Genomic DNA, 11,771 nt, shown 5'->3' with positions numbered 1-11,771 from the left:
GGTTGGCAGGCGAGCGGCCCAGGTGATTGGCCGCCAACACCCGCCCAACCTGCTCCCCTATTGGTTGGGGCTGCCGCCTTCTCCTTTCTCGGTAAAGACTCCGCACTTCGGCTAGGTAGCGGATCCCGCAGGCTGGGCGCTCCGGTGACTCGGTACGGTCTTCGGTGATAGCGCTCCCTACCCCGCCCTTAGTGCACCCTTCCCAGAGTCCAGTTGGGCTGTTACCCTTTCTGTGACCCAGGCACTTGTACCTGAACGGCTCAGGAGCCCGTGTGCTTCCGAATCTGACACAGGCTTGGAGGAGGGTGTGGCCTCTGCTAGGAGGCAAAATCGGAAAGAGCTTAGTTTGGGACTCCGGGTACTCGTGCCTCAGCCTTGATCGAGCTGGTGGTCCTCAGTTTTCCCATCAGTACACTGAGGAGGCTGGGGTCTAGTAGCCCCCATCATCATCATCATCATCAGGGATGATGATGCAGAAAAGGAAACTGAGGCCCAGGCAGGGGAAGCAGATGGCCCCAGATTGCTAAGGTAGTCAGTGGAGGGGCTGAGAATCCAGAACTTGCGCCTTTTAACCACGGCAGGGCGCCCGCCTCTCATATCATCCCTTCGCGCGTCTTCTCCCTAGCTCGCGCCATGGCGTCCCAGAGTCGTCGGCGGAGGCCGCTGCGGAGGCCTGAGACGGTGGTGCCGGGGGAGGCGGCCGAGACGGACTCGGAGCTCTCTGTGTCCTCGTCGGAGGAGGAGGAGCTGTACCTGGTCTTCTCGGGCCCGACGCGCGGCCGCCCCACGGGACTGCGGGTGGTCGGGGAGGCCGCGGAGACCGACTCGGACTCGGAGCCGGAGCCGAAGGCCGCGCCGAGGGATCTGCCTCCGCTCGTGGTGCAGCGGGAGACTGCCGGGGAGGCCTGGGGAGAGGAGGAGGCCCCGGCGCCCGCCCCCGCGCGTTCGCTGCTGCAGCTCCGGCTGGCTGAGAGCCAGGCGCGGCTGGACCACGACGTAGCGGCCGCGGTGAGCGGCGTGTACCGCCGCGCGGGCCGTGATGTGGCCGCCCTGGCCGGTAGGCTGGCGGCTGCCCAGGCGGCGGGATTGGCGGCGGCCCACAGCGTGCGCCTGGCGCGGGGGGACCTCTGCGCGCTGGCCGAGCGCCTGGACATCGTGGCCGGCTGCCGCCTGCTGCCCGACATCCGCGGCGTGCCGGGCACCGAGCCCGAACAAGACCCGGGACCGCGGGCCTATCTGTGACCCACTCTCCCGCCTGACTGAGCCCTGGGGGTAGGCCTTGCGGCCTCTGGGACCTGGCTCTGTGCCGTGTTTAGCCACCCACCCATCTTACTGTCACCCTCAGAGATAACCCCGCCCCCTGGATAATGCTCTGTGTTGGGGGGGGAGGGAGGGGGGAGGATGGGGGGTTAATGCTGTGCAGCCCTGCCAGGCCCTAGCATCTGGTTCCTCCCCCTGGCCCTGGCGCTTGCTCCCTGGTTCAGAGCTTGTGTGTGTCTGAAGCTTGGCTCAAACTCCTGGGTAACTAGCCACTCCTTAATCTGTCTCCATTTTAGCGGTACACAGAGCCTCACCTCTCCTTTCTGTCTGCCTTCCTCAGTTTGGTTTATGTTCACAGGGGCTGGTCCTGCTTCTAGCGCAGATTCCCTGATGTCTCCGGCCCTAGTCCCAGTTCTGGAATTCTGCCCTCTAATCTGGACCCTTTTTCTGCTCCTCAGGCTTGGCTCTGATTCCATCTCCTCCTAGTCCTTGCCCTTCCGCCTCCTGGCTCCTTCTCCTTGGGCTTAGCTCCACCCCCTTGGCCTGATCTTGTTTCCTGGGTCCAGCTGTACCCTTAGGTTTGGTTCTGCTTCTTTTTGCTTCTCCCATCCTGTTTAACTACGTACTTAATTATGGGCTCCAGGGACCCCCTATGGTTTTCTTCATCAGGCCCAAGATGAGACCCCCTCTTGACCCGAGGAGGTCCCCCTCCCAGCTCTCCAGGCCCAAGTTGGTGTGTCCTTCCCACCCTCCAGGCCAAGATCGCGCCTTCTGCCCAAGTTCCAGGTACAGGATGGGCCTCCTCCTGACTTCAGGCTGCGAGTGCCGCCAGCAGGCACTTAGGGCCCAATACAGACTCGCCCTGGAAATTTGGGCACAATATGACGCCACTTTGCCGATAAGGACCACATGTATTTTATTTTGTTTGGTCACCATGTCGTTCCCTGGATGCTAAAAGGGCTTGGCTGTCTGGCTTGTCTCAGGGCCTGGGATTAGCTCCTTCTTTCTGCTCCTCACCTGGTCCCTCTTCTCCCAGCCCCAGTCCCTCAGTCCCATTCACATTTATTCCCCTCCACCGCTCTTACCGCAACCTGACCTGAGATCTGGGCCCCCAGGATGGAGAAGTGGGGAAGAACGCTCTATGGCAGACTCATTAAAACTCAAGACATTTATTGATATGGTCCATTCCTCTTATCTCGCCATCTAAGCTGGGGGCGGGTAGGTTGGTGATTTTGCCGAGAATGTGGGTCCCGCGAAAGGGACCCTTCACGCCTGGCCTATTGCAGGTGAGCCTGGACCCTTCGCGCCTGGCCTATTGCAGGAGAGCCTGGGCCCTTCACGCCTGGCCTATTGCAGGAGAGCCTGTGGCCGGGAAATCAGGGCCCCTAGTTGTTGCCCTGGTTCTGCACTTATTTGCATTTTGTTAATTCACCATACATTTGTTGAGCTCCTGTTCCTTGCCTGTCCTTAGCTGGGCACTGGTGGTGCCCACAGGCTGGGCCCTTGCAGAGCGCACAGTCCCCCGGGGGAGACAGCCATTGAAATATTCTTGCAAATAAGTGGATAGTTTTCATAATTGTAATTTATACTTCAACTGTAATTCTTCTGGCATTGTGATTAGTGCCGTAAAGAAATATAGGAGCTTTGTGAGGGCGTAACTGAGGTCTGTCTGACCTTGTTTGGGGGGAGGTCAGATGGCTTCCCTGAGGAAGTGATGAGTGAGTTTGAGCCAAGCCCTGAAGGTGTAAAAAAGGTGAAACAGGTCTGGTAGAAAAGAGTTGCAATCAGTGCGAATAGCATATGCAAAGGCCCTGAGGCAGAAGGGGGCAGAGCCTATTTAACAAAAGAGGGTGATATCTTCTATTCTCCATCTTGAGTGGAGAGAGCAGGGGAGATGGGCGTGGTGAGGGTGGTGAGTGCTGTGCTAGCAGGGGCCAGACGGAGCTGAGCTTTTAAACCAGGTAAAGATTCTCGATCTTTATTGAACAGCCAGTAAACAGAGAATGATGCCATCTGATGAATGTGTTTTGTGAAGGAGACTCTGAGACTGGTGCTTCTGCAGTGTGGTTGCCTCTGATAAATACCCAGAAATACTGGTTTAAAGAATCAAACTTCCTTTTAAAGGTACAGCTGAGCTCAGAGAGAACATGAGAAATCTCCTGGGCCCAAGTTAATTTCTGCTGCACAGCAAAGGGGATTTAGTTCTACTCACGTATGTGTGTATATATATATATATATATATATATATATATATATATATATACAGTCTCTTTCATATTCTTCTCCATTATGGTTTGTCACAGGCTATTGAATATAGTTCCCTGTGCTATCCAGTAGGACCTTGTTGCTTATACATTCTGTATATGATAGTTTGCAACTGCTAATCCCAAACTCCCAGTCCTTCCTTCCCCTCCCCCTTGGCAACCACAAGTCTGTTCTCTATGTCTGTGAGTCTATTTCTGTTTTGTAAATAAGTTCATTTGTGTCATATTTTAGATTCCACATATAAGTGATATATGATTTTGTCTTTCTCTGAGTTACTTCACTTAGTATGATAGTCTCTAGGTCCATCCATGTTGCTGCACATGGCATTATTTCATTCTTTTTTATGGCTGGGTAGTATTCCATCGTGTATATATACCACATCTTCTTTATCCATTCATCTGTCGATGGACATTTAGGTTGTTTCCACGTCTTGGCTATTGTAAATAGTGCTGCTATGAACATAGGGGTGCATGTATCTTTTCGAATTATAGTTTTGTCTGAATATATGGCCAGGAATGGGATTGCTGGATCGTATAAAGCCTTGGATTTTAACAGGTGCTGGACCTTGGGCCAAGCACTTATTAGAGAAGCAGAGGCTCTGGCATGAAACTTAGTCCCTTGAAGGGCTATATCTTGAATGAAAGAATGTGGTAGAAAAAAATCTGATTGATACCATTGAGGCATACCTAGGAAACTTGTCCATTTTGGCTTAGGCTCTGGGTGGAGGGAATTTTTCCTCAGGGAATTCATAACCACAGGCTTTTCTTCAGGCCTGATTGGGGTTTGGGTATACCCTTACGGAGCAGTTCAGGAAACCCCAAGCATTGAAATAAACTGAAAGTCGGCTCTGGCCAAAGCCAGGGAAAACACCCTCAACCAGCCTCATGCAGAATTACAGCAGACTAATACAGACCAAACCTAAGTTCATAGTTGAAAACTGCAGAGCGCAACTTCCCTGGTGGTGCAGTGGTTAAGAATCTGCCTGCCAATGCAAGGGACACTGGTCTGAGCCCTGGTCCAGAAAGATCCCACATGCTGCGGAGCAACTAAGCCCATGTGCCACAACCACTGAGCCTGCTCTCTAGAGCTTGCGAGCCACAACTCCTGAGCCCATGCGCCGCAACTACTGAAGCCTGTGCGCTCTAGGGCCCGCGTGCCGCAACTACTAAGCCCGCGTGTTGCAACTACTGAAGCCCACGTGCCTAGAGCCTGGGCCCAGCAACAAGAGAAGCCACTGCAATGAGAAGCCCGTGCATGGCAATGAAGTGTTGCCCCCGCTTGCCACAACTAGAGAAAGCCCACATGAGGCAACAAAGACCCAACACAGCCAAAATTAAATTAATTAATTAATTTTAAAAAAAGAAAACTGCAAAACATACCAGATGATAAAGTGATGAACCAGTATGGGCTGCTGGTTCCCTTCCCCAAATTTAACCTTGGAGAAACTGGAAAAAAGAAAGAAATCCGGATCCGAGGAATAACAAAATGTTGAGAAGTCCTCAGGGACAAAGAGGTGATCTGACATAGTATTCTGCTGCTTCTTTCTTTGTAACAAATGACCAAAAATTTAGTGGCTTGCAACAGTTGTTTCATTATGCCCACAGATTCTGTGGATCAGGAATTCCAGCAAGGCTCAGCTGGAAGATTCTTTGGTTCCTTGTAGCAATGACTGAGGTCACTCAGGTATTCAGCTGGCAAGTGGGTTGGCACAGAGGGTCCCAGTGACTTCACTCAGGTGGCTGGACTACTAGGACTCAGAGATTAGGATTGCTGACTGGAGTGTCTGTATGTGGCCTTGAGCTTCCTTCAAACATGGCAGCCCCAAAGTAATCAGATTCTTTACATGGCAGCTCAGCACTCCAAATATATTTCAGTAGACAAAGCAGAAGCCCTTGGGTGTCATGCATGATCAGTTCTGCTGTGTTCTATCAGTTATTAGCAAGTCACTAAGTCCAGCCAAGATTCAAAGGAGGGGGTGGAGGGGAAGGAGACATAGACCTTGGATGAATAAGAGTATCAGAATTTGTGGATCTATTTTGAAACCACTACAGTTAGATGGGGCAGTGGGTTGTGGACGAGTCGTTGACTTTTTCGGTCCCTCTCTTTCAGTGTTGCCTTGGGTAAATGATTGCCTGAGACATGAGAGCATCAGCCACTCACACCCTCTGGAGAGGGTGAGGTCACATCAGGGTGCTCCAGATTCCTATTTTATTTAATGGGTTATAACATTGCTCTCTATTTTGATGCTCAAATTGTGTCCAGTTTGGCCAGCAGGACCCCTTTCGAGCTGGCTTCTGTGTCCTATTGACATTTCTTCACCATTCTCTGAATACTTTCTTGCTCTCCGGCACAGAATGATCTAGGCACATCTTGTTTTTTTTCTCTGCCTCAGCCTTGAAACCATCCACCTCTGCAAGGGTCCCTGGTTTCTTTTAGTGGGAAATGGTGTTTAGAAGCCAAGATGTGGGTGCTGGGTGTGCTCATTGCTAATGAGGTGTTGCTACTCCCAGGCCCTCTCAATGCACAGGCCTAGAAGAAAAACACAAACAGGGCAAAAAACAATAACTGTCTAATCCCTACACCATACACACATTTTAAAATAGACTTTATTTTTAGAGTAGTTCACAGCAAAAGTGAGTAGAAAGTACGGAGAAGTCCCACATGCCCCCAGCCCTAACCCTCACAGCCTCCCCCGCTATTAATATCCCACACATCTATTGTATATTTGTTACAACGGATCAACCTACATCAACATCATTACTACCCAAAGTCTGTAGATTATACTAGAGTTCACTCTTGTGCATTCTTTAGGTTTGGACAAATGTATAAATGACACGTATCTACCAGTAGAGTGTCTATACAGAATAGTTCCCCCGCCCTAAAAATCCTCTGCGCTCTGCCTGTTCATCCCTCCCTTCCCCCAGCCCCTGGCAGCCAATGATTTTTTTAATGTCTCTGCAATTTTGCCTTTTCCAGAATATCCTATAGTTGGAATCAAACAGTGTGTAGCCTTTTCAGGTTGGCTTCTTTTGCTTAGCAATATGCATTTACGTTTCCTCCATATCTTTTCACGGCTTAATAGCTCATAACTTTATAGCACTGAATAATAACCCATTGTCTGGAGGTACCGCAGTTTATTTATCCATTCACCTGCTGAAGGGCATCTTGGCTGCGTCCAAGTTTGGGCCATTATGAATTTAAAGCTGCTCTAAACATTTGTGTGCAGGTTTTTGTGTCGATATACGTTTTCAGCTCCTTTGGATAAATACCAAGAAGCATGATCGTTGGCACACGCTTTTTATCTTTCTATTCCAATCCAACATCGCTGGTTTGTTCTCGTTTTCTCTAAGAGGGACTTTTCGAGGGCAAAATCCTACAGATTTTGAAAGAACGGAAGACGATGCAACAGCAAGAATGCTTGGAAAGATGAAAAGCACCCAGATGAGTGAAAAGATCTTAGCAGTCCTGAGAAAAATAACCCAGAAGAGAACAACAGCTGAGAACCAACTTTAAGCAGCAAAATTCCCTCAAATTTGAGGAGTCGTCTGAAACAGCTACAGTGTACGTGGGAAGGGAGTTGATTGCAAGTCTGTTTAAGAAGCAGCCAGATATCCCTGTTAGCCTCTCCTAACTGCAGATGAGGCAACCACACCTCCTGTGTTCTGTGAAGAGCCTAGGGATTCATCCTGGGCGTGGGGGGTGGAGCCGGCTGGAGGGGAAATAAGAGGATATGTGGCCTGGAGTGGGGTATGGGGGAGCTCAGTCCATTCTGAAAACAAGCAGACTGAGAGAATGAATGTACACTCTTTCTCTACCTGACGTAAAACAGAAAAACTAAGATATAGACACGGAAGCTTCCTATTAGAGTTGGCCGATGCCCTGCCTTGAGCTGGGCCAATTTACACACCTCCCCCCGCCAAACTCCCCGTGGAAGTGCCCACTTCCTTCCAATGGCAAATAGCGTCAGCAACGGATTTTATCTTTGCCAATCTCATAGGTGAAAAATGGTACTCAGGGTAGTTTTAAATGGCAGGAAATGAAATTAAAACCGTAGTGAGACAGGCATTTCATGCCTATCAGATTGGCAACATTTTTGAAGTCTAACAATACTGATTGTTGGCGTGGAGGTGAAACAACAGAATATTTACACCCTGTGGGTGAGAACGGACATTGACATGACCGCCTGGGGAGACAGCTTAACCGATAGCTGACGACGTTCCCACTGCACACCCCAGTGCATGCTCTTTGTGAACAGAAACACTGGTAACTAAGTGCCCATTAACAGGAGAATGAAGTTGTAAGTTTTGGTATATTGATAGAGTGGAAAGCTATATACAGCAATGAAACTGAATTAACTAAAGATATAAGTATAAACATGGATGAATCCCCCCAACATAACATCAGCAGACCACAGCAAGCTGCAGAAGAATACATTCAGGATGTTATCCTTCATCTAAAGTTAAAAAATAAGCAAATGGGGCTTCCCTGGTGGCGCAGCGGTTGAGAGTCCGCCTGCCGATGCAGGGGACGCGGGTTCGTGCCCCGGTCCGGGAAGATCCCACATGCCGCGGAGCGGCTGCGCCCGTGAGCCATGGCCGCTGAGCCTGCGCGTCCGGAGCCTGTGCTCCGCAATGGGAGAGGCCACAACGGTGAGAGGCCCGTGTACCGCAAAAAAACCCAAAAAAACAAATGACTGGTATGGATCGCTGGGTTTGTAAGCACCTGCCCTATAAGTTTAAAGGAATGTGGGAGCAATAAAAGATGCCCCAATTGCGATATTGGTTGCTTCTGGTGGGCAAGGAGAAGGCTGTTATCCAGGAGGAGTAATTAGCAGGTTCCACCTAAATTAATGACATTTTGCCCTTGAACTGGATGGTCAAGACAGGGATGTTCATTGTTCCTTGTAACATTAGCACGTTGTAAATATTTCAAAAGGCAAATGAGAAATGAGGGTAGGTGTCCCAGGCAGAGGGAACAGCAGGGATGAAGGTCCTGAGGCAGGAGGCTGGGATGCTGAGAGCAAAGAGCCGAGTGCACAGGGAGTGAGATGTGACGAAACAGCCAGCAGGGGCCAGACCAGGCCGGGGCCCCCTTAAGAACTGTGTTCCTTTCTCCTGAGAACAACAAGGAATCATGGAAAGAATTTAAGCATGTAAGTTACACGATCAGATTTGCACTTTGAAATGATTGTATCAGCTACTGGATGAAAAGCAGAGGGAAGCTGGAGTGGGAGCCCGTAAGCCCAGTCAGGAGTGGTGACAAATTGAAATTATAATAGAGTGACCCCAGTTCAGGTGTTCAAAAACGGAGTCAAGCGGCCTTTGAGCGTCTGGTCTCAGACACCTCTCTGCACCACTGAGAACTTGAACTTTCTTTGAACCGTGCGGGATCCGGGGACACCACCAGCTGTAGTCAGAACAATAACCTGCCGGCTGCAGCCTTTTCCTCTCAAGTTCTCTCCTTGTAACTGTGCAACCATTTCGGACCCCAACCAATTCTTACTTAACAAGCACCCTTACTGCTTGCCAGCTCCAATTATAATTCTTGAGAAACAACTCATGTAACTAACTGTAACTTTGCAAGTTTGCTCTTATAAGTCTCCCCTATTTTGTAATCCAGCGGAGAGCAATTCAAGTGCTTCTTGAATCTGTGTCTCCTGGGCTGCAGTCCAAACAAACCCCCAATAAACATCTTTTTATTTCAATCAGGTCTTTGTTTCTGAAATTTTGACTAACAGTAGGTTGGTGTAAGGACCCAGGTGAGGCACAATGGTGGCTTAGATCACCTTCCGAACCTGCAAGTACAGGGCTCTGGAGACAAGTGGTTGGAGTCAAGAACTGTCTAGGAGGTGAAATCAATAGCCCTGCTTAAGGGGGATGGAGGGGAGGAGGAGGTCAAGGGTGACTCCTAGCTCTCTGGCTTGAGCCCCTGAATGGATGGGGATATAGAAAATATGGTTTCCTATTGTCACCGTATCAAATTACTACAAATTTAGTGGCTTAAAACAACATAGAGGGCTTCCCTGGTGGCGCAGTGGTTGGGAGTCAGCCTGCCAATTCAGGGGACACGGGTTCGAGCCCTGGTCCAGGAAGATCCCACACGCCGCAGAGCAGCTAAGCCCGTGCGCCACAACTACTGAGCCTGTGCTCTAGGGCTCGCGAGCCACAACTACTGAGCCCACGAGCCACGACTACTGAAGCCCACGTGCCTAGAGCCCGTGCTGTGCAACAAGAGAAGCCACCACAACGGGAAGCCCGCGCACCACAACGAAGAGTAGCCCCCGCTCGTTGCAACTAGAGAAAGCCCGTGCGCAGCAACGAAGACCCAACGCAGCCAAAACTAAATAAAATTTACAAAAAAGCTTTCAAACAAAAAACAACATAGATTTGGGGACTTCCCTGGTGGTCCAGTGGGTAAGACTCCGTGCTCCCAAAGCAGGGGGCCAGGGTTTGATCCCTGGTCCGGGAACTAGACCCACGCGCATGCCGCAACTAAGACCCGCCGCGGCCAAAATAAATAAATAATTAAATAAAGTTTTAACGACCCGATGTAGATTTATTATCTTACAGTCCAGGAGGTCAGAAGTCCTAAAATCAGTGCATCAAAAGGACTGCATTCCTCCTGGGGCTCTAGGGGAGAATCCATCTCCTTGCCTTTTCCAGCTTCAGGGGGCTGCCTGCTTTCCGTGGCTCATGGCCACTTCCTCCACCTTCAAAGAAACACAGCATCTTCAGATCTCTCTCTCTGCTGAGGTTGTCACATTGTCCTCTCTCTTCTGTCAAATCTCCCTTTGCCTCCCTCCTATAAGGATACTTGTGATTATATTTTGAGCCCATCTGGATAATCAGGATAATCCCCACCCCAAGATCCTTAATTTAATCACAGCTTCAAAAGTCCCTTTGCCATGGAAGGTAGCTCTCACAGGTTCCAGGGCTCAAGACCTGGAGATCACTGGAGGGCGTTATTCAGCCTACCATACCTGCCTGAACCAAGGAGCTCAGTCAAGGGCGCAAGCCATGCTGGGGGGTGGTGAGTGCCCTGTCCTTGTCAGAAGGCCTCAGGGCATCTGAACTGGCCCCAGATCTCTGCTTGCTTTTGCTCTAGCAAAGTCCTTCCCCTGTTCTAGCCTGAGGGAAGAATGAGGGCCGGCTGAGTCCAATTAATGAGGGCTGGCTGAGTCCAATTCACTTCCTGCTTCATGAGGTGGTGGAGCTCAGTGGTGAAAAGTGTGGCCTCTAGAGCTAGCCTGCCTGGATTCGTGTCTGAGCTTTGCCACCTCTGAGCTGTGTGACTTTGGAAAATTGCTGAATTTCCCTGTGCATTTCCTTATGAGTATTATGGACTGACTTGTGTCTTCTCAAAATTCATGTATCGAAACCCTAATCCCCAGTACCTCAGAACGTGACCGTATTTGGAGATAGAGCTTTTAAAGAGGTGATTAGGTTAAATGAGGCCATCAGGGTGGGTCCTCATCCAATCCAGCTGATGTCCACTAAGAAGAGGAAATTTGGACACAGAACAAGGAGAAACACCAGGCACATGCAGAGGAGAGACCATGTGAGGTCACCTTGAGAAGGTGGCTGTCTGCAAGCCAGGAAGAGAGGCCTCAGAGGAAACCAAACCTGCTCACACCTTGATCTTGGACTTCCAGCCTCTGGAATTGTGAGAAAACAAATTTCTCATGCCTAAGCAACCCAGTTGGTAGAATTTTGTTATGGCAGCCCTAGCAAACTAATACATCTATTAAGTCAGGATAAGACCATTATCCATCTTCCTAGGGTTGTTATAAATGTGTCAGGTCCTGAGCTAACAGACAGGGCTGTCATTTACTGTGTTCAATGTGCTAGATGTTGGGAAAACAGCAGTGAATAAGGAAGACTGTTGGGATCGTCTGTTGCTACACAACATAGCACCCCGAAACTTAGTGGCTTAAGACAACAGCACTCACTTGTGAGCTGTCCTGGGTTTACTGGGCTCAGTTGGGTGGTTCTGCGCCATGTGGTGACAGCTGGGGCTGCAGTCATCTGGATGCTTAACTAGACTTTATTTATTGATTTTATTTTTGGCTGAGTTGGGTCTTTGTTGCTGCGCGCGGGCTTTCTCTAGTTGCGGCGAGCGGGAGCTACTCTTCGTTGCGGAGCACGGGCTCTAGGCGCACAGGCTTCAGTGGTTGTGGCACGCGGGCTCAGTAGTTGTGGCTCACAGGCTCTGGAGCGCAGGCTCAGTAGTTGTGGTGCACGGGCTTA

The 11,771-nt window shown here is 50.1% G+C and overlaps 2 protein-coding genes across 3 annotated transcripts in view; both read left to right on the top strand.

The window, feature by feature from the left end:
* LOC137215465 (very-long-chain 3-oxoacyl-CoA reductase-A-like) overlaps nt 1–11,771 on the top strand; it is a 75,779-nt gene that overhangs the window by 18,192 nt on the left and 45,816 nt on the right. The gene's annotated exons all lie outside the window — the stretch shown is intronic.
* Nucleotides 8–2,432, top strand: BLOC1S3 (biogenesis of lysosomal organelles complex 1 subunit 3). Of its 2 annotated transcripts, none has more exons than XM_067720727.1 (2): nt 8–152; nt 626–2,432. In XM_067720727.1, exon 2 carries the CDS (start codon nt 634–636, stop codon nt 1,240–1,242), a length of 609 nt encoding a protein of 202 aa, XP_067576828.1. In that variant the 5' UTR covers nt 8–152; nt 626–633; the 3' UTR covers nt 1,243–2,432. The 2 variants fall into 2 exon arrangements, with proteins under 2 accessions (XP_067576828.1, XP_067576829.1); XM_067720728.1 differs by having other exon boundaries at nt 104–528.

The sequence above is a fragment of the Pseudorca crassidens genome, chromosome 20, assembly GCF_039906515.1.
Source record: "Pseudorca crassidens isolate mPseCra1 chromosome 20, mPseCra1.hap1, whole genome shotgun sequence".
NCBI lineage: Eukaryota > Metazoa > Chordata > Mammalia > Artiodactyla > Delphinidae > Pseudorca > Pseudorca crassidens.
Note: the sequence above shows the minus strand (reverse complement) of the source record. Positions and strands in the feature narration are given on the sequence as shown.

Bases quoted from the DNA above. Each gene is read 5' to 3' on its own strand.
- BLOC1S3 (XM_067720727.1), top strand. From the start codon at position 634: ATGGCGTCCCAGAGTCGTCGGCGGAGGCCGCTGCGGAGGCCTGAGACG.